General features: G+C 37.2%; 1 protein-coding gene across 2 annotated transcripts in view; it reads right to left on the bottom strand.

Annotated features, from left to right (window-relative positions):
* The window catches only part of LOC124774952 (spermine oxidase), a 146,246-nt gene that overhangs the window by 62,083 nt on the left and 59,985 nt on the right, over positions 1 to 24,178 (bottom strand). Inside the window, exon 6 of one of the 2 annotated variants that reach the window (XR_007015586.1) lies at positions 10,302 to 10,554. Coding sequence is in view for 1 of the 2 variants with exons in the window: in XM_047249706.1 (XP_047105662.1) it covers positions 10,369 to 10,554 (186 nt within the window). In the remaining variant the exon portion in view is untranslated. Of the gene's footprint in view, positions 1 to 10,285; positions 10,555 to 24,178 lie in introns of those variants that run through there. The other variant, XM_047249706.1, reaches the window with a different exon arrangement.

Below are 24,178 nucleotides of genomic sequence, written 5' to 3'. Positions count from 1 at the left end.
AGTGTTATACAGGTTTCAGTATTTGTAAATAAATGACTTCTTTTTTAATTTTCTAGTAGCAAAGTAATTGCAATTTATATTATATTTTCTTTATTAAGTTGAATCTGTAATTAGCAAGGTAGCAACAAGGTTCTTGCACTGCTTCTTTTTATATTGCTGTCTGAATATGGTACAGTATCAAGCTGATTACTTATGCTGCTATACTGTCTGCATTTTGCTGATCACAAACTGTGCAGTAACTTAATAAATAGTTCCTAAAAGTATACATGTCCAATGTGTACATAATTTCTGTAGTGTGGCAATTGTTGTTACATGCAAACTTATATGTAATGAGACATTATTTATGTGTTTGTACAGTACTTACAAAAGTTTATTTCTGTTCTGAAAGTTTTTTGTGTATATGTGTGCTTTAAAATTATTTTTTTTTTTTTTTTTTATTACTCTGACATGAATCGGCTAACATTCTTTGTATCGTACATGGCCTCCATATCTGTAGTATTTGTCAAATTTATGTATTACTTGAGAGCCAGAACATATTTTTATAAAGTGTCAACTAGTCATACTATTCAGTCATATTGTATGCCAGCTATGTAAATAACTATTTTAATGCACAACTGATAATTGTGATGTTATGTAAATAGATACAAATTTTAATTTACTGCCTTCATGTACAAAAAATCTTGTTAAATGTTAATAAATGACTGCTGTGTTTTGAAGCCATAAACATCTTCCTGTTTCCTTATATGTGCACATTTCATGTACAATTCTAACCCATTTTTGTGGCTGATTGAATATGATTGTTAGATTACCTGTTCCTGTTTGTATCCAGAAAATGCATCTGTCATTGTTATTTCTTTGAAAGTGAACTTGCTTTTTTGTAAGAGATGTTCACATTATTGTGGTGATGCCTAGGTAGAAACTTCTGGAAATCGTACTGTGTAAGACAGTCTCTGAATTGTTGATTATCCCTGTGCAATATATGTAATATACAGGCATCAATATACCAAAATAAGTTCTCAGTTTATTCACAAGATTTCTAAGGTTGACACTAATTCTTTTCTCAATTAGTTTTCACGTGAAGGCTAATTTGTTCACCCAGTCACAAACTGAAATGTCTTGTAATTTTTACTCAAATTTTGGCATAATTTTAGGAGGTTAGTGTTAGAGAAGTGAACTTTCAGGACATACTATATTTTTTATAACATATTGTTTTACTCTCAAAAGATTTGTGGTATCCTTACATTTGAACACACAACATGCAGAAAACCAGGTAATTATAGTTCTGTCAAGTCAGTCTGTTGCGAGTTGTTCATTCCCATCGTTTAGCAAATTTGTGGGTCATAACATTTTATTTGTGCAAAATTGTTTTTGCACATTATCAGCACTGAATCCCTAACATAGGTACCCCCCCCCCCCAAAAAAAAAGCACACACACACACACACACACACACACACACACACACACACACACACACACACACACGTACGTTTGGGTTGGGATACTGGAGAAGAGAACTACTGTTTTATGGGTCAAAAACACAGTATTTACACTGTTATTGATTAGTACATGTTTTGTTCCTTATTTCTTTTGGAGTGTATTGGTAGTAAACATAAATGACCTGCAAATTCCATTTCAACACTGAAAGTCTTTATACTAAGGGAATTTCTTTAGGCACCTAGTGAGCTCGGATTATGTTATATCATATATTTATTATTAACCTGGAGGAATATTGTTGATACTTTGTGCTTCTTGAAAGGAAATTCAATATTAGTAAATAATTTTAAGATGCAAAAAATCCTCCAACTGTACTTTGTTGGTTAGTGTATCAGAGAGTGTTTTTGGGCAGCACACAAATTTTGATTATTTTTAGAATAGTGTTTTCCATTAAGAACTATATAATTTGTTTCAGTGCAGGAAAACTGACTTTGTTTGAATACATTAGTATGTGCTGGAATATATTAAATTTTGACGACCGAGTCCATCTCTCCTGTATAAATTTGCCCTCCTTTAATATAATTCATGTACATACTCTCCATGATTCAGTCAATTTTGTTCACAATTTGGCAAACAGCATTGCTCGGTGTGAAATTTAAGCTTTACCAAATGTATTGGTGTTTGAAAAGTCAGAATAGCAGCCCGATAGAATTTTCAAAAACTGCCAACATTTCGATGCGCACAAACCACTTTTACTAAGACACTGATGACATTCAGTTGAAGGTTTGTGCTTAGTTTACTTATTTTTCAAGGTACAGGTTTATTTACTATTTTCCGTGAGTTCAATTCAGTGTTCTTTTTTGGTTGACCATTATTGTAAGACGTGCTGTTAAGTCAAGATGGACATCCTGCCAAACCAGTGAAAGTGAGGAAAGTAGTATGTAGTTTCCTGGGATACATAGTGTGGACTATTTTCAGCCTCAGAAAACAGTTTAATTTTCTCTTCCTGTTTGGCTTTCTGCCTGGATATGGCTGCTTTGCTTTGCTGTCTGAAGCAAGGCTACCACCTTCCTTTCACAGGGAAGCCGGGTTGTAACAACTGTAAAATTGATATTAATTAAGGCATTGTATATATAAATTGACATTTATTACCGTATGTACTGTAGGGGATGTCTGGTAAAATTATCACCCCCCCCCCCTTTCTCTCTTTCCTGTTCCCAAAGAAACAATAACTGTATGAACAAAATGACCATATTGCAGCAGCTCTCCCTCTACTTTGCGTACTTCATTCATCATCTAAAGTACATACATTCTGGTGTTTATAAACCAACAAGTTCTTGTAGAGAAAAATGAGCACTAAAAAGTGTTTCTTTGTTAGTCTTTAAATTGCTTTTGGAATTGGATGACTGAACATTTTTCTTTATTTAAAGGCAGTAAACAAAATTCCACATTGTTGATATGTTTATTCTGTGTAAAGCAGAATGTAATTTGAAGAATGTGCTGCTTTTGGGTTTCTGAAATCATAGAAATACTATTAAATAACTTAACAAATGGAAACACAATTTAAGAGTAGTAGTAGTTTGCAAAAGATTGCAGTATTCCTTCTCTGTTAATTGTTAACATTCCATAATGGATATTAAGAACTGAAACAGATGCCAATATTTCCAAAAGTTAACTTGTACTTCTGATTTCCAGAGTGCTTGAAACATGATTCTGGTCTTAGTAATAGCAATATTTTCATGTTCCAGCTAATTTTTTAAACATAGAATGCTGACTCCAAAGACAGTTCTTTCAGAAGTATAAAAACTGTGGACAGTTCCTGATAATTGTACAAAATTTGAAATCAGTTTCTTATGCTCATTAATTTTTTTTATAATACATGTAATTTACATGCTTATGAAGTAGTAGTTTTTTCAATATTCCTATGGGAAGTGTCACAGGCATTTTCATTAAACACTGTGGTGTTAACACACAGCACAGAGTAATGAAATAAAACTGGAAGGGTAGACATAGCATTTCAGAAATTTCTTTTATGAGTACAACTACAGGTTGAACCTAAATACAATTTTCTAAATTTATTATTACAAATTTCTTGAGGAATAATGTCACAGTGACCTGACAAATATACATTTCAAGAACCAGTAAGTGAATCAATGTTTATTTAAAGCTGTACTTTTATATGATGTTATGGAAACTGTGTGTTCAGTTGGTCTCTATAGGAAGAAACCACTTTATATGTGGGTATATTACTTAAAACAGTATATCTGAAAATAGAGGAATTTTTCAAGAATGTACTGGTAAAAGCCGATCTGAAGAATGGGTTTGTCTATTACCAGAACCAAATGTTTGTGGATTTTGTATTTATTTCCCTGCCTGTTTTTTTTTTTTTTATCCATTAATTGTGTTTCTGTCTGCCTTGTACAATGGAAAAGTTTTCTGAACCCCATTTACACATACATAACGTTCTTTTGCAACACGTTGTCATAGTGTCTTCATTTCTTCACTGTACATTATCATGTGTATGTGTGTTCTATGTATAATTCATTTATGACCTGCCCAGTTAGCAGTGGTATCACATGAAAAGTGTTATAAAATCAGGACTTTGTAACAGGGCCCTGAAAATTATGTTAAACAAATATATGTATGGCTGTGCTTTTGGAATATAAAAAAAGAATGTTCACTCTAGTTTAGTGCTTCTATTTTTTTTTGCTGTCATTGTTCAGTGAAATAAGAGTTTTCATATCCTGGTCCACCTTTTATTCAAAAGTGTAAACTGAATTCTTTTCCCTTCATGCAAATATTTAGTATAGCAAATGGAATTTCAGTGAAGCTAACATTATCCCTTTCTTACTTTGTCCTAAAGGGAAAAAAAGAAAATATATTTTGTGTAGAGTGCAGTCACATTTTTTAAATTAAAGATCCATCAGATTATTGTGCCATTCTCATATAATAACCTCTTTGAAATTATCTTATGTGCGTATGTACTGAGGAGCCCACTATTATATTGGTAGAAAATATAAATGTTGTTGTTGCATGTTTACTTTGTCTGATGTTTGTTACTCTTAGTCTTTTTGTTGATCTGTATATGGATATGTTAACTATTTCAATACTTGTAATGCCTTTACATGCAAAAGAGTACCATTTTTATTGACTGTGAAATTCACTTCCATTTTTTTAATGTGATAATTCATGTATAGCAAACATTTTGTATATGCAACTTTCATCTGTTGAAATAAATCACTGTTACCTTTGAAACATATCTTTTTTAAACCACTTGTGTTAACATGTTTCCCAATGTTGTGTATTGCTTACAGTTTATTTTCACAGAATTTTTGTTAAATTTCATAAGTATTACATATGAACAATTTTCTTAATGTTTGTGTAGTGGTGGGTTTTTTTTTTTTTTTTTTTTTTTTTTTTTTTTTTTTTTTTTTTTTTTTTTTTTTTATATATATATGGATATATGTGTACAGAAATAATTTGATTTTCAGGATTTTACTATTAGGTTAAAGATTTTACATTACAGAATTGAAATACATGACTAGAAACAGCTTATGTACATGTTATGTTACAAAAGCAAAATTCGAATTTTCTAGAATAAAAGAATGTAATGACAAAGTGCATGTTATGGCTGACTTATTATAGCCTATGAAAAGTTACAAAAATCGTGATTCCAGGTACTCTGACATAATGATTAAATAAAAACTACAGTACACTCTTCCTAGAAAAATTTGTGCACATTAACACTATTTGCTTACACAAAAGCAAATGCTACATATTTCTTTCGAGTCGCTTCAAAACTAAAACAGTCATTTCTTTTACACACATCTTCAGAGTACTTTGCTAATACACCACAATAAAAACTAAGGTAAAATGAAAACAAGGTAGCAAAGGCCCTCCGCATGCTTAACAAATGGAACTATGACAACTGTAATGACATACAGACTTTTGGTACAAGTGCACGAGGGAAAAGAAGTAAAGAACACTAATCATCTCAAACTGTTCTGGTGAGGTGGTTAAAAAAGTCTGGGTGATCTTATGGTGACAGAGAAAAAGTGGAATAGAGGCCAGAAGGCCAGGCAAAATAACAATCATCAGGAGAATAGAACAACTCAAATGTTATAGTGGAGTATGAGCTCTGTGGAACTGACTAACAGCTATTCATGAAAATAGATGCATACAGTGTGACTAAAGATCCGAGAGCAAACAAACTGATCCAGTGAACTTGTTAGCAAGTTGTAAGTGGACGTAGACCAGTAAATGAAGCTACCATGGCCACATGTTCACACACCTTTTCTTGCAGATTCTGAGCTGTTTTTGAAGGAACTGTCTAACTGGGTTCAGAGTTAACAAAATCAAACAGAGTGGAAAGACAAAAGTCTCAGTTTAAACAAAAACCAGAGCACAGAAATAGATGTCAATGCACTAAGAACGAGACGAAGATAAAAAGAGGTGTCCGACAAGGCAGTCCTCTCTCTCCTTATTTATATAATTTATTTACAGAAAATGCAATACAAGTGATGAAAGGCAGTGCCAATAGGATCATAAGTAAGGATAAACAAATACACTTATTTGATTTGTTGATGTTACAGTAGTTTTAGTATATTCTGAAAAGGACGAGAACTATATATCAAAAATTTTGTCTGATACCTTTGACATCATTGAAATGCTTTAAGGTACACTCACATTGAACCTATTACGTCACCAAAATGATTATGAAGTGTGTTTTATGTATAAAGCTGATTTTTATATTGGTTTTAGCTTTATATATCCTTTAGTGCTGTGGTTTCACTTCCAGCCAGGTGCATCATCTTTAGGTGAAATCGAAGATCAAAGCAAGTTAGAAACAAAAGTTAATGACAAAATCCAAACCACTGCTGAAAAATTTTGCGTAAAACCATGTCCTTTAGCAACTCAAGAAAACAGAAATTTGGGGTTATGAAGTGAATAAAAGAAACTATGCTAAGAAATCTGTGACAAGAGTAAACATCTACACCAGTAACAATTGCAAGAGTCATCCAACCATTTCAAAATATCTGCAAGACATTCACATAAGAGACTAATAATTATCCATGAAAAGTATGGAAAACTGTTTCTTGGCAACAACAAACATCCCTTATAGTAAAATTTGTTTCATCTACCAAACAAAGACACCCGAGATTAAATTGTAAGAAGTCAAAACTACAAAGTACTGTGATTAACCTGGATCATAAGTGAGTGTGTAAGGAGTTCTTTCTTAAGACACTAACTATAAGTAATTGTCAGTTTACCCATTACCACAGCTGTGCTAAGCAAATCAAGTGTGGAAGGCCTGTTCCTGTTGATGAATGTAGTAAACATGCTCCAGGAAATAAATTTGCAGAAGAGTGCCTTGGAACCAAAAGAAACCACATAAAAAGCTTTCCTAATTACACAAGACATTATTCTCATAAACATAATGCTCATAGGAAATACCTGTCACTGGAATTATTTGTCTCAAAAATGTATGAGCCTTATACTGAAAAGTGTGAAGAAAAAAATCTTTTGTCTGTGAAGGCCTGCATTTATTGTAAACTGTTCAATTCAGAATTTAATAAGTGAACCTGCCCATAATTGTAACAGATTAAAAATTTAATCAAAGCATTAAAAGAAACAGTCTATTGCTACAGAAAGAGCTCCATCTAAGAAGACTTGATCATGCAAGAGCTTTACAAGAAAGGAGGTGTACAGAAAATGAAAGAAGACTCAGCACATGTAATTACTTGAAAACTTAAAAAAAAAGGAAAAAAAATTGCCAACTTCAATGCTATCAAGCAATTTTATTTACTACAAGAGACAATTTTGGACATTTAATCTTGGAGTACATGACTAGCACGTATATGTGATATGAAAATATTGCCTCACATGGCTCTTCAGAAATTGGTTCATGCCTACTGAAATATGTAAAATCGTTACCATCTGAAATTAAACATCTTTTACCTACAGTGATAGTTGTAGGCAAAGCAGAAATCAAATAACTGCAAAGCAAATAACTGTCTGATTTGGGCTCTATATTTTGTTCATATACCTACTGAAATTGTTGATCAAAAGTTCCTCATGCCTGGCCACAGTTACCTTGATGATAATGGATGATTTTTCTTCACATTTAGACGAACAATAAGAAATCCCATTTATATTTGTGTCACAGGGTTCGATAAATCTGCTGAAATGAATGGGATATTTACAGTGTATGAATGACACCAAGTTTCCTCACCAATTCCTTTATGGCAGACTGTGATCCACTTCAAGACCTTATAGAAGCATACTGATATGTTAGAAACTAAAACTTAAATGTTCTTGAAACTGACTAAAGTCAATTCACAAACTTCAAAGGAACTTGCAGAAGATTACATCTGTGAGGCTAATAAACAGTCCCTATTGCAATTTGATTTCACAATCACAGACAAACCATGCAACAAATATACAAGCCTCACAAAGCGTACCGCATACAGCTCTACAAGTCATTAATTACTTGTGGCTGTATGTTTCAAGGCAATAATGGGCTGGGTAGCCACTTAAGACATACCCACATTGGAAACTTAGTACAAGGAGATTAAAACAAACTATTTCTTCCACCATCTCTTCATTTCTCTCTTGGCCCATGGCACGAAATGTTTCTCTTGCACTTGTCTTGATTTTCCGTTTGAAAGAAAAACTGCTATGCCTTTAACATTTTTTCCACTTTCTAAACTAAGCCAGAAGAAAAGGAACTTGCATTTAAAAGCTTGAGCTTAAACCATCTGTTATTTATTTTTGTTTTACTGTCTAATTGGTTCAACAGTTAATAAAATCAGAATGGAGTGGAAAGGCAAAGGATTGAGTCTCAATATACACAAAAACCAGAGCACAGAAATAGACATCAGTGGCACTAAGAACGAGACTAAGATAAGAAGAGGTCTGACAAGGCAGTCCTCTCTCTCCTTACTTATATAATTATTTGTAGAAAATGCAATACAAGTGATGAAAGGCAGTGCCAATGGGATCAAAATTAATGGTAAACAAATACATTGTATTCAAGTTGTTGATAGCAGATTCTGAAAAGGACGAGAACTATATATTAAAAATTTTGTCTGATGCCTTTGACAACCACAAACTTGAAAATAAATTCCAACCAGTCTAAAATAAAATGCTAATGCAAGTAAAAGAATTTTGCTACTTGGAAAATAGAATACTGATAATAACAGAAGTACAATGGATATTAAAAGAAGAAGAATTATAATGACTAAATAAGCACTCAGATATAAGAGTGATTTATTAACAAACAACCACCTTAATATAGAAACAAGAAAGAAATTCATCAAAACATTTATTTGGAGCCTGTTAAGCTATGACTATGAAGAGTGGACTCTGTAGAAACAAGGGAAGAAAAATCAGAAGCAACAGAAATACGAATGTGGAAGAGAGCCATAAAAAACAACCTAAACCAAAAGGAAATCTAGTGAACAAATTAAAGAGCTAAGGGCATTCATTAATATGAAACAGAGGAGAAAATCAAAATTAAATTGACACATAATTTGATACAACTACTTCATAAAAAACATCTTGGAAGGAAAAATCAGGAGGGAGACCCAGAACATCCATATTAGAAAGTGTTATCTGCAGAAAGAACTGCAGCAACTACAACTAAATGGTACACATGGCAAAGACGGATAGTTGCTTCAAAAGGCACTGTTTTTAGTGTTTTCTGATGGTGGTAGTGGTTTCAGCCTGTACTCTAAAGTCAAGTGTGTTAGACGTGAAAGCATGAGAACTCATTTCATAATAAATGCACATTACTTCTACCTTAATTACTATTATGTGAAATCAATGAAAGTTATGACAAAGGTACATACATATTACCATGTGGATCCACAAAAATTAAAAAAATATATAAAGTTTAAAGGTTCACCACTCATTATAGCGTGTCAAACAGCTACCCTGGTGTATTATGAGAAAGGAAGATTGCGTCCACAGATTGTGCTACAAATAAAAATCTACAAAAACAAATTTAATGAACCTTCTAAATAATAGAATTAAAATCACCTTAAATAAGTCAGAAGCATCTAATATATTTCACAAGTGGCCAAGGTAAATGCTGCAATGTTTCAACCTGCTTTTACATCATCTTTTGAGTGCTGAAGCCGCAAATGAAACTTTTGTTGTATGACACTAAATTGTGCACGGAAGCATTCTATTCACACTGAACATTTCTGATGCAACCATATAAACTCTTACACACATCATCTTTCTCAGCTTTGTAAAAGGACAAGACAAAACATAACTCACTGAAAATGTTTGGTTTACCAAGACCAACAATAATGAGAAGAGTTGATGGTTAAGTTTCATTTAAAATGTTAAATGATTTGCAGTAATTTCACCATCTGTCATTTTTCTGTATACAAGAAAGTATCTGCACACTGTCATGTACTGCTGCTCAGGCTAAAGAATAATAAGTTTAATTAAAAATTAAATGTTCTCAAAATAGAATAACCAGCAGTTACACACTTAGTAACTGCATAAAATAAAATGAATTTCAGATGATATAAATTGTGTCAAAAAAGATTGTAAAAAGTGCAGAATTTTTTTAACACCACTAGAATATTTTTATTAATAAGTAATAAATTCCCACTAAGTTTTGATGAGTCATTACATACCAGCGACTTTTCAATTAAAGCCTTTTAGACTACAATGGTCCCATTTTAGTTAGTTTTGACTGGATTCATATCAGATATCCCCAGGCCTGTGACTCAAAACATTCTCAGAAAATCAAATCTCTTCAAACTGTGGCAAAAAAATGGCTTTGGCAACTGCTCCACTGTCGAAAGGAACGCACAAATAATAAATAAAAAAATATTTACACAATACTTACTTAGCCGTATATCAATTTCACTTAATACATTCAATCTACAGGCTGTATATCAGTTTCACTCAATACATCAATCTAGAGAGATACCCTGAATCCAGGAACTTAAATCACTTGTTCCTTCACACTGCATTATTAATTGTTCAGGAGAGTCAGGATCAAGTAGCACTTGGGCTGCACTCCGACCAGTCAGGTATGCACCATGAACCGTTGAATAGAAACTGCTGTGTGTATGCTCTCCAGCAAAGAGAAGTACAGGCTGCAACAACAATAAGTTTTATTCAGAAGCTTAATAGTTATCAGCCTGTCACAGAAATGACATCGATATCAATGTAATATTAGTTTTTGTCAATAAGGTACACCCAGTACAATAATGTACATCAAATTGACCTAAAGAATAGTTTTGTTAACAATATCTTTTTAAATTAATTTAAAAGAATTTTTAATTTAATCTGTACTTCCGCCTCGACTGACATCTCTGCATTTACATATGTCTGCCTTTGTCTGTATATGTGCGGATGGGTGTGTGTGTGTGTGTGTGTGTGTGTGTGTGTGTGTGTGTGTGTGAGCGTATACCTGTCCTTTTTTCCCCCTAAGGTAAGTCTTTCTGCTCCCGGGATTGGAATGACTCCTTACCATCTCCCTTAAAACCCACATCCTTTCATCTTTCCCTCTCCTCCCCTCATTCCTGATGAAGCAACCTTGGGTTGCGAAAGCTTGAAATTTGTGTGTGTGTGTGTGTGTGTGTGTTTGTGTGTTTTTTTTATTGTGTCTATCAACATACCAGTGCTTTCTCGTTTGGTAAGTTACAGCATCTTTGTTTTTATATATATTTTCCCACATGGAACGTTTCCCCTCATGCACACGCATGCTTGCACAATAAAGAGAAAATTGCTATAAAATTATTACCATGTCTGTACCATATTTATCATTAAAGTTATTAACAGAAAAAAGTATTTATTTTGGTCTATAGTCCCTATTTTCTTTATTTTGCCTATTGGCTACTAGTTTTAGTAAAAAGTACATCCTCGGGCCTTCCCTGCGATCTAGTCATCCCATTTGCTTCTCATGTAGGTATGAGTTTTGACACACCGACTTGGGAAATGAATGTGATGCCGGGGGAGCACCTGTTTACTGAAACCGGTAGCCAGTATGCGAACTAAATAAAACTGTATGACTACAGACCACAACAAATACTTTTTTCTGAGTATGTTGATCACGGTTCCAACCAGCAGTATGTCGGGAATATGTAAGGGGTTACTAACACCTGTATGAGAAATCGTTTATGACAACAACAAAATCTACAGACACGCTACAAATGCATATAATACATTGTCTGTTAGCACCTGAAATCAGCTGTAAAATAAGCATATTTGACATACAGATAAACAGACCATCTATTCATTATAAATAAAAATATATCTTATTAGTTATTGATGAGTGCCAAAACAAAAAGTTCTCCACAGTCACATGAAAAGGTCAACCAATGCATGAATTATTTATTATGTTCATTTAATATGAAATTTGTGGATTAACATTTACAAGGAAGACATCTCAACAATGCAGTGTAAATCCAGCAAGAGAAAATACATTTGGTTGGTTGACTAGCAATCGCCATTCTGGTTTGTGCAGAATAGAAAATGTTATTTTATATTAATATTTCAATGGTATGGATATAAAATGAAACAATACTCAGTTACTACTGTTCAGATAGAAATAAAATGAAATGATACTCAGTTACTACTATTCAAACACATATATTGTCCATATTTAGAACATCAGAAAACCTGCACAGAATTATGTTTGGAATGGTGGCCAGGCGCGCAATAATTATTCTGATTAAGGACATCAGTCACATGAGATATTTGAGGAGGGAGTAGGAAGAGCATGTATCAGGGTCTTTGGTTGTTGTTCTTGGTTGGGTAACTTCGTAAGAGCTTGAGCAGCTTATGAGCTGCATATGTGTTTAAGTGTTAGTGTGGAGCACAGCTACATTGGACATAGTCTTTTCAGTGCATCAGTCTGCAACTTGATAATGTGTAATAAAAATATCTGGATCACAACTTTTATTACCGACTATTGGTTTCAGTCTGCACTGCATATTGTCTTCAGGTCTGGTGCTGTAATGTGCAGTCTGTCAACAGCACTTTAGAACTACAGTTGACGAACTGCAATTTGTGGTGCTTGACCTGAAGATGATGCACAGCACAGATTGAAACAGATAGTCAGTAATGAAAGATATGATCCATACAGTGTTTTTTTACTTTTTATAACAAGAGAGATCATGCTTGCTAGACCTGGCTTGAATTACTGATAATGTGTATTCACTGTGAGTCAATATAGGCTTTTGATAGATACTTTCACTAATGAATGTTGTTGTCGGTGAAATAGTTATTCAGGTAGACTTGAGTGAAATGTTAAATGGGGGAATTTGTTTCGATTAACATTCAAGTGTGGTGCACAATGCCATTAGCAAATGTTAAACATTACCTGTGTATGCTCTGCTTCCTCTGAATGCGCTGCTATTTCAAATTACACTTGTGTCACTGCATGCAACATTAGCCTCTGTAAGGCCATCATCCTATGTTACTTGTTTTCTTGAGCTGTCTGAATATTATACTGTTGTCCTAGTACATAACTGATCTAATGGACTGTTTCCATAGCATCTTATTTAATAAAATAAAACCCTGTTTATATGTTTTTGAAGGGGGCCAATAAAATTAATGGGCAAGTGAGATTAACATTAAAATGAAACTTTTTAATATATTTCTATTAAAACTCAAGTGGGTGCAAACAGAAGGTACATATATTGTACAGTAATAGATACAGTAGTTCAAATAGTCACGGGCAATTAAAGTTTTTTAGACCTAAAGAATGAATCAACTGTGGTTTGGTTTTGGAAGCAACACTGCATTCATAAATCATGTTTTCATACACAACCACTGTGCACGTCTTGTCATCACTAGTGTTTCTTGATCTTATATAACAGTGTGTTACTTCTAATGCAGTAAGTGCTTCCGACAGAGTGGGAGGGTCCACAGATTCACCATTCGATTCTTCGGATTCCTCAGGACTATTTATTTCAGCTGATACTCACACTACTTCTTTAATTATTTCATCCTCATTTTGTACACAACTCACAGCAGTATCAGCATCACAATCAACAAAATCATCAAAATCAATTCCATTTGAAATATGAGCCCAGTCATTGTCTTCTGATATACTGAAGTCTACATCAAAATTTTAGGGCTTAGCTTGAGTTTCATCTTTTGTGATGCTAGCTTTTCGAAAGCACTTGCATATCGAATTTGGCTTCAATTGATCCCAAGTAGTCCTTATGTACTGCATTGCCTAGTTAAGAAAAATAAATCAAAAAGCTACATTTAATTTATAGATCAGTTCTAAAAATTTTAGTGAATTTCAGAGGGAACTGACAGGGAATGCTGTACATATGTAGTGTATGTATAAAGAGTGTCCTAACCTACGATAAAATTCTTTGGTTTACCTGCAACTTGTTCAGTTTAGGATCTTCTCTCCCACTGTTGAGATGTGTGATAACACATTGAACTAATATTTTCTGTACGTCGCTTTTGTGGCAGCAATGATGCCCAAATCCAGAGGTTGAACATGGCTCGTGCAGTTCTATGTTTCTGACTGGCATTGTGCCAGAGAATGAGCCAAACAATTGTCCAGAAGCAAAAGTATTTTCCTCTTCTCACAATGCTTGTGGGCGTGAAGCTTATCGAGGTGACTCTTGAAGAGGTTTGCAGTCATCCATGCCTCCTTGTTTGACATATACTTGGTGGGATACACCTTTATGTCCTTGAAACATCGAGACCTCACTGACTTCCCAATCACTAATGGGTGGAGTTATCAGAACCATATGTGTTCTCTTTCCTCCAAAGCAGGGAGGGATCACACTTAACTGCCAATGTTTTGTCTGGCAATAAGTTAAAAAAAGTCCTGTTTCATCTGTGTTGTAAATATCTTTCAAACTGTATTTTGCAATTCTACTTGAGAGATCATGCTCTTTCCAACTTTATAAGGTAACATTATCCACACTGTTAGCCTCCCCACAAATTCTGCAGCCAGTAATGCCATATCTTTCTTTGAAGTGATGTAACTGCTCAGAAGAAGCATGAAAGTTTTCAACATTTAACTTTTTTGCGAATTCTAAAGCCTTTTCTTTCAGTGTTGCACCTGAAATAGGTACATTGGCTGTATGCTGTTGCTGTAACCAAGTCTGTAGGCATTTTTCTACATTTGCAAACTTTCTGTCCTGGATACACGGCTTTTGAAGTACTAGATATTATCTGTATTTCATTGCCCAGTACAATAGTTAAGGTAGAATATGGGATTTTGAGACGCTTTGTGATGCTCACTTTAGGTTCACAAGGACTTCTTTGCACTTCTTCAATTATGTTTACTTTCTCCTGGGTAGAGAGACATCTTTTATTTTGTGATGAACTCATCATTTTTGCGTGCACAAAAATTGGAAACTAAACTAAAAAAATTGGGTTCAATCCTTGCAAAAACACTCCTAGTTTCACGCAGTGTGCTCTCCGCCTGCTTACACTACCGTTAAGTGCCACTTGTATGTATTGTGCAATTGTTGGATCGCAGGCCGCATTCTCCTTCCTTACGACCCAATTGCACTATACCATCGAGAAGCACTACTCTGCAGCACTCATGCATTCACACGGTGTGGCGTGCCATGCCGCCACTGACAACAGGTGTAGCTGTTGCTGTGAACAACTTCGACACTGCCGCTTCTGCTGCTGCTGTTTTCGCTGACGTCTCATGCCATCTGTTCATAAGCGGCTACCCGCTGCTTGACTGGTCAACAGCACCCCCCGAGTAGTGTCATGTGAAGACCACTACTGGAAACAATGTTCTGCCAAGTTATAAGTACCAAAACCGACTGCCACAAGGTCAACAACAGTAGTTTCATCATGTGTACTGTAGCTAAAGCCTGCAATAATAACTGCGACTTTGCATGCAGACAGCAAACCAACAATCACTGGCCACACCACATACAAAACATTTTGAGACGATTTCTTGGTCTTTCTACTGTACGAGGTGCATTCAAGTTCTAAGGCCTCAGATTTTTTTTCTCCGGACTGGAAAGAGATAGAAACATGCGCATTGTTTTAAAATGAGGCCGCGTTCATTGTCAATACGCCCCAGAGATATGGCAGCACCATACGGCAGATGGAATTTTACCGCCAGCGGCGAGAATGAGAACTGTTTTAAATACTTAAAATGGCGACGTTTTCCTTACTTGAACAGCGTGCAATCATTCGTTTTCTGAATTTGCATGGTGTGAAACCAACTGAAATTCATCAACAGTTGAAGGAGACATGTGGTGATGGTTATGGATGTGTCGAAAGTGCGTTCATGGGTGCGACAGTTTAATGAAGGCAGAACATCATGTGACAACAAGCCGAAACAACCTCGGGCTCGCACAAGCCGGTCTGACGACATGATCGAGAAAGTGGAGAGAATTGTTTTGGGAGATCGCCGAATGACTGTTGAACAGATCGCCTCCAGAGTTGGCATTTCTGTGGGTTCTGTGCACACAATCCTGCATGACGACCTGAAAATACGAAAAGTGTCATCCAGGTGGGTGCCACGAATGCTGACGGACGACCACATGGCTGCTCGTGTGGCATGTTGCCAAGCAATGTTGACGCGCAACGACAGCATGAATGGGACTTTCTTTTCGTCGGTTGTGACAATGGATGAGACATGGATGCCATTTTTCAATCCAGAAACAAAGCGCCAGTCAGCTCAATGGAAGCACACAGCTCAATGGAAGCACACAGATTCACCACCACCAAAAAAATTTCGGGTAACCGTCAGTGCTGAAAAAATGATGGTGTCCATGTTCTGGGACAGCGAGGGCGTAATCCTTACCCATTGCGTTCCAAAGGGCACTACGGTAACAGGTGCATCCTACGAAAATGTTTTGAAGAACAAATTCCTTCCTGCACTGCAACAAAAACGCCCGGGAAGGGCTGCGCGTGTGCTGTTTCACCAAGACAACGCACCCGCACATCGAGCTAACGTTACGCAACAGTTTCTTCGTGATAACAACTTTGAAGTGATTCCTCATGCTCCCTACTCACCTGACCTGGCTCCTAGTGACTTTTGGCTTTTTCCAACGATGAAAGACTCTCTCTGTGGCCGCACATTCACCAGCCGTGCTGCTATTGCCTCAGCGATTTTCCAGTGGTCAAAACAGACTCCTAAAAAAGCCTTCGCCGCTGCCATGGAATCATGGCGTCAGCGTTGTGAAAAATGTGTACGTCTGCAGGGCGATTATGCCGAGAAGTAATGCCAGTTTCATCGATTTCGGGTGAGTAGTTAATTAGAAAAAAAATCGGAGGCCTTAGAACTTGAATGCACCTCGTATATGTGCAACAAAACAGACTCTGGAGGAGTAAAAATAATAGCATAAAAATGTGAAAACCTATGAGGAAAATGAAAAATCAAAAAAGTGCACAGTATACAAGCCCAAGTGTGAGAAACATAGATCTGAGAAATGTATAACTGCAGTTTCACTGTATTTCACACTGATTTGTGTTTTGCAATTTAACCACTGACTGTTCCTTAGGCTGGGTATTTATGATTCAAAAGATTTCCTCAGGGTACAAAATAACATTGCACAGTTGGCTCCTAGGCTAATAATTTTTGAGAACATTTCTCAGGGAGAACGCCGGTCTGCCAAAATGTGAATTATAAATGAACTCACACAGTCTCGACTGCAAAAACATTTATTTTGTGGTAACTGGTTTTGGTCAATTTTTGACTATCTTCAGATCTGATACCATGATGGTAGATGGTGGCAGCGAACGGATCTCAGTTGACATTCGTGGAGTTATAATACCGATCCATTCATCGCCACCACCTACCATCATGGTATCAGCTCTGAAGATAGTCAAAAACTGACTGACACTGGTTACTACAAAAGAAATTTATTTTTTGGTCAAGACTTTCTAAAGTCCTAATCTAGTAGTCAAGCTATTAAATAGTGTTTGGTTGTGTGTTTGCCCATTTTGTGATTACAAAGTAGTTTCATTTCATAATTTCGTCATCACAAACCACCCTGGTACATTGCACTGTGGTGTGAAAGAATACATCTGCCAGCACCAGGCACATGACAAAACAAATGTGGCTGATTAATAATAGATTGAGGCCCTGGTATCAAAAAAGAAACAGAATGAGAATACCAAGAATGGTTTTTGACTGTGTAAAGAGGTATGATGCTATCCTTGATCTGTGATGTAATTTATTTACATCGGCGCACTTTACTGCTGATGTGTGGCCAGCTCCGCCCAAGTATATTAGAAGCTATGTGGTCCTGGCAAAAATGCTGTCCACAAACATCATTATAATGTGGGCAACTATGTCTTGCACGTACAGAAAAACAATCAGGATAACTGGGCAGCATGTGAAAATACCACCAAGACTAAGTGAAAAAATTGTTATGGCACTGGGTTTGATTCCTGCTCAGTTGAGAGAGAGCCAGTCCTTGAATGCTCTAGCAATGCACAAAGCTTCAGCTAAAGAAAGAGCTATTTACTGTAACACTTGAATATGCACTTCACTGTCTTGTGCCTAGAACAAGTAAACTTGCCATTTTTCACTCAGGCCTTGTAAGTCTATGATCCATGATTTACAGATGTTTGATGTTGCCTTATGATGTTGAAGAAACTCTAAATTAGCAGACACCACATGCATTTTTCCAGCAGAATCTTCACTTATGGACATCACCTTTAGTCATTGGTTCTAGGCACTACAGTCTGGAGCCGTGCGACGCTACGGTTGCAGGTTCGAATCCTGCCTCGGGCATGGATGTGTGTGATGTCCTTAGGTTAGTTAGGTTTAAGTAGTTCTAAGTTCTAGGGGACTGATGACCTCAAAAGTTAAGTCCCATAGTGCTCAGAGCCATTTGAACCATTTTTTCAGTCATTGTTCACAAACCAGGTGGTGTACTACATCTTTGTGAGACCTTCAAAAATATGTTCATGCTTAGTCGATTACAGACTCTTACCTCCCATATTTTCAAAATTTGAAGGGGATGAATATTTCTTTAAGATTGATTTTTTTGGGGACTTATTTTCCACTTCCTTTGGATGAGACTTCCAAACCCATTCTGACATTAAATACTATTTTCGACCTTTATCAATATAACAGGTTATCTTTAGGTATTGCTAGCAAACCGACAATTTTTCAAAAATTTCTAGAACAAACTATTGCCAACATTTCACAATGTGTCAGTTGAGTGGATGATATAGTAGTGATGGGAAGAACTCAGGAGGACCATATATCATATCTCCAACAAGTATGTTCAGTCCTTTTGAAAGCTGAGTTAAAGTGTAACTTGTCAAAATGCTCAATCTTTCAGCCTTCAGTTAAGTATACAGGATACATCCTTAACTGTGAAGATTTCAAATCGATATCAGAGAATGTGGTAGCCATTTGCAATATTTCGACAACAATGAACGTAAGGGACCTTCAGGTTTTTATGGGCAAGATTACATATTATGCTAAATTTAGTCCCCAAACTGCAACAATAGCTGAACCATTGAATCTACTGAGAATTAAAGGGGTCCCTTTCCCATGGTCTAAGTATTGTCACCAAGCGTTTCTTAAGCAGAAAAAATGTTTTCAAACTGCTTCTTGCCTGACCTCATATCAGCCTCATCTGCCTCTAGTGTTGGCCATAAATGCATCATCACATGGTGTCAGGGCCATTCCATCGTTTAAAGTACATGAATAGTTCAGAAGGGCCTATCGCGTCTGCCTCTAAGACCCTCACCAAGATGCAAGAAAATTGTTCCCAGGTAGAAAAGGAGACACAGACAGTTATCTTTGGTATTCAGGAGTGCCACATTTTTCTTTCTGGTGATCAATTTCATCTGATCACAGATCATAAGCTGCTGCTGTCCATATTCGGCCCACAGTTAACGTTGTCCAGACAGACATCTCAGAGGTTACAATGCTGGGCTCTTTTCTTTTCAAATTATCAATATTTCATTCATTATCACACAATGGTACAGCACATGAATGCAGACACGCTGTCACAGTTCCCTATGGGTTGCCATGAGAAATTAAGACTTTTTGCTTTCATATTGATTCACAATGAAACAGTCTGTGGAAGAGTTTCCCTTAACTTCCAGAGATGCCTCAGCAACCACACGTAAGGGTCCACTTTTGAGACAGGTTTGCAGTTGCTTCAGCAGCTCTCCAGAACTTTGTTCTTTCTTTCCACAACACCATGCTCTACATCTTTTCAAACTTGTCCTATTATTGAATCAAGATGACAGCCATTGCTGAGTGGCAATCCCAGAGGTGCTGTGCTACCATATATTGTGACTCCTGCATCAGTCCCACAGGTGCATTTCCTGAATAAAGCCCATGCCCACCCAGTCTTAGGACCAGGTGCATGTGGATTTTGTGGGTCCATTCCATGGGGTCATGTGGTTGACTTTAATAGAAGCATATTCTCATTTCCCGTATGTCATCAAAACACAACAAACTATGACTGAGATACCACTAAGGCTCTTGCACAGAAGCTCTCACTGTTGCTTGTTACATCCGCTGCAGTCCTGACTTAATACAAGAAGTAAAAGCAGCCACACCTTTTAAGGTGGGTGTTTTTGTTTGGGTGTACACATTTGGACATACTGCCTGGATAGATATGTGTCTCCATCGACTACCAGAAAGGCCATCAGCTGGCCTTGTTGGCCACACCTTGAGCCATCTATCACTGGCGCCCGAGCCAGATCTGTTTGTGACATCTGGGGCAAGTTCCAACAGCAGATCAGCCACATCAGTGAGGCCAGCCAACCTTGCCCAACCCCATACCAACAACAGCAGATGTGGGTTCTGGTTCCATGATGATATCCCAGGTGGTGGGTACCTGGCATTCGCAGTTCTGCAGCCATCATCCACATCACCCCTATGAATCTGGACCTTGACCCACAGCCTTCTCCGAAACCAGCATCAAGCCATGGGTCTGAGCCATCACATTCTGCTTCTCTGGGGCTGCACACAAATGTGGCACCTTTACCACTGAAGCATCCAAAACTGAAATTTAGCTTTTGCAACAGGCCATGCTGTATCCACCTCAACCTCCCCTGTACTAAGATGGTTCCAGACTTGTGGGCCAATTCAAGGGAGGAGGGATTTTATAATCTCACTGGAAATATTGCTAGATCACTCAGTATAATTACATATACACCTGGTGAAGTCGCTGGGTGCAGCATGGAAGAATACATCTGTTTGCATCAGATCACATGGCAAAACACAAGTGCCAGATTTAAGAATTGCTACAGACCACCACACATGTCAAGCAGCAGACGTTCACAGCAAGCTTTCCAGTATATCTACTGATGATGATCCGGTGCAGTGATATTCTTCTCAACTGTGAGTTGGACATTGATGTTAACAACTGACAGCATTTGGCTACTGCACAGATTTGCCTTTCTACCTAATGTGGGACTGTCTCTGTTCACTATTCAACCAATTGTTGTGTTTTCAGTGAATGAACTGACAATATATGGGTTCAAAGAGAGAGCGATTCGTATCTGAGTGTTTCCTGGTTGAATCTACACATAGTGTTGTCCAGCACTGACATGTGAGTTATTCAGCAAACATTCCATATCTTCAATTATTTTGTTTTATGTATTTCCAATCAGGAATTATTACTTCTTGTGATTTAATTATAAATAAATTGTGCTTAATAAAATCTGTGTTATCAAAGAAGCAGACTTGCAACACAAGCTTATTTGGGAGGAAGGAGACAGTGATCACTGACTGAGTGTGTCATCAAGGGAGAAAATGTCAATATTTAGTGACAGCCACTCAAATTTACAGTGATGGTAAAACAGGTTTAGATAATTATTTGGTGACCTCAAAACTAACAATGACAAAACATTGTTAAAATATGCCACATGAAACTAAGAATAACAATTACATTTTCAAGATATGACTGAAGATTAATGTACAAGAAATTTTTATGACAACAAGATTTCCACAAAAACCTGTTACAACAATGAGTAACGTTGATACAGAACTGTAATTGCAGAACATGACAGAAAGCAGTTGAAGTTCTAGAAAAGAAATTAGAAGGAAATAGGAAGAGATTTGAAATTAGTAACATCGAAACAGAAACAGCTGAAGGCCTAAACGAAAAGAAGAAATCGTACAAAAATATCTTCCCACAAAACATTTTCATAACACATGAAGAATTAAAAGAAATAATGTGAACATGGTAGTACAGAAAGTACATTGTAATAACTGGAAGACATCTATTGCACACCTAGAGAGAGAGAGAGAGAGAGAGAGAGAGAGAGAGAGAGAGAGAGAGAGAGAGATTGTCACCCAGCACTGAAACCCAATTGTGGAGAGTAGTGATGTTGGCTGGAGTGGAAGTTGGGGACATGCTAAATGAATGAGGTGGGGATGGGGAGTGGTATAGAAAGATTGTGTCAATATGAAACACACATGTGCATGAAGAGGTCATCATGGCACTTGTCAAAATTACTACTTGCCCAAGCTGAGCCACAGTGTTGAGAGACAATATAAGATTCGTTTTTTAGCTCTGAAGGGAGTCTTTGTCAGGAAACTTAGCAAGTTATTCTCCTTGTCTATGTCCATGTCTACTGGTCAGTGCATCTTCTATTTTCTCATATGGAGTGACGAATCATGGTACACAATGTGGCGATCCAATGGCACAGTGTGGGTATGGTGAATGTCCAAGGAATGTCATCTGCCAGCATGTGTAGTGCCAATAGTAAAATTCAGAGGTGATGGTGTTATGGTGTGGCTGTGTTTTACATGGAGGGGGCTTGCACCCCTTGTTGTTTTGCATGGCACTATCACAGCACAGGCCTACATTGATGTTTTAAGCACCTTCTTGCTTTCCACTGCAATTAGGAGATGGCAACTGCATCTTTCTACATGATTGAGCACCTGTTCATAATGCATGGCCTGTGGCGGAGTGGTTGCATGGCATTAATATCCCTGTAATGGACTGGCCTGCACAGAGTCCTGACCTGAATCCTATAGAACACCCTTGAGATATTTTGGAATGCCGACTTCGTGCCAGGCCTCACTTATCGACACCGATACCTCTCCTAAGTGCAGCATTCCCTGAAGAATGGGCTGTCATTCCCCAAGAAACCTTTCAGCATCTGATAGAACATATGCCTGAGAGAGTGGAAGCTGTCATCAAAGCTAAGGGTGGGCCAACACCAAACTGAATTCCAACATTACCAATGAAGTGTGCCACGAACTTGTACGTCATTTTGAGCCAGGTGTCCGGATACTTTTGATCACATAGTGTACATAATGAAATCCAGATAATAAGCCATTCAGTGCCACAATTAAGTCAATATAATTGACATGCAGAAAAAGCACGCATTAATAAGTGCACAATTCAGTAAGTTTTTCACCTTTTTATCCACAGGGTACAGAATTAAGGTAGCAACAAAACTTATGGGGGCTCTTTCCCAGAAGGGGTAAACATGTTGTCTCCAGCAAGACTAGAACCAAAAACTAATGCAGGGCAAAAACTTTACCACTAAGCTACCATACCACTGCATAAAACAGCACTCCCTTTTTGTCCAAATAAGCCCAAGAAGGGGAATACACAAAGTAAATGGCAAAGCAAAGTGAAGTTTCTGTTGGAACGAGCTTCTTGGACAAAAAAATTCCTACTTCTGTCATCCCTTAAGTGACAATAATTTGGAAATTTAATCTAAATGACAAGAAAATACTGTGTGAATTTCCCGGGGAATTCTGAACCATTCCTTAAAGTAAACTGATGGGTCACACAGTTGCCAAATGTATTCTACAATGCTGCCAATTTTCCGTTAGACTAGTGACAGGCAGAATACATTTGCTCAGCTGATGTTTTTCTTAGCTGGCTGGCACTAGGGAAATCACCTTCCAAAGATACAGTGTTGCTGCTGCCGGTGCATTGACTCAAAGCAGGAATACCTAGTATAGGCCAGTGAATTTTATTCGCATTTCTGTAACTATGGCTTGGATCTAGAGCGTATGTATGAATAAAATCCAGATGCTCCACCTGCAACTTGAGCAGCATAAATGAAGAGCAGGGACAATTGTTTTGGTGGCTCTCACTTCAGTAGCCATTGCAGGTATTTTTGTTTTTCTGACTTAAGCAAACTACAAACTAAAAAACTCATTCACCAAAAGCATTTCACTTCACCAGACACTATTAACATTATGATGTACATAACATTCATTTTACTCACCACATAGAGGAGAAATTGAGTCACAGACAGACAGACACAACAAAAAGACTGCCATACATGTTGAGTCTTCAGCTAAAAGGCCTTTTTCTAAAGTAGACACCACACACAAATTTAAGCAAGCATAATTCACAGAAACATTACCATTATCTCTGGCCACTAAGACTTGACTGTGAGAAACTGTGCCTAATGAGAAAAGCAATGTGGGTGGTGAGTGGTGGGGATAAAGAAGAGGCTGGGATGGGGAGGGGAGGGATAGCAGGGTAGGGGTGGAGGAAGCTAAATTGCCACTTGTGTGTGCATGCAGAGACATGGTGGGGACAAGGTAGGGCAGGGCAGCTAGGTGCAGTTGGGAGGTTTGAGGGGAGGGGGAAGGGGAGTAGAAAGGGAATGGAAAAGAAGAGAAGTAAAAGAGGGAAAAAGAGGCTAGTGGATGCATTGTTGGAACAGAAAGCTGTGTAGTGCTGGAGTGGGAACAGGGAAGGGGTTTAGTGGGTGAAGAAGAGGGACAAATGAAGGTTGATGTCAGGGGGTTACCAGAACAAAGGATATATTGCAGGGAGAGTTCCCAAAGGCAGAATTCAGAAAAGCTGGTGC

This window comes from Schistocerca piceifrons, chromosome 1 (assembly GCF_021461385.2).
Source record: "Schistocerca piceifrons isolate TAMUIC-IGC-003096 chromosome 1, iqSchPice1.1, whole genome shotgun sequence".
Classification (NCBI taxonomy): domain Eukaryota; kingdom Metazoa; phylum Arthropoda; class Insecta; order Orthoptera; family Acrididae; genus Schistocerca; species Schistocerca piceifrons.
This window is presented reverse-complemented; position numbering and strand designations above follow the sequence as displayed.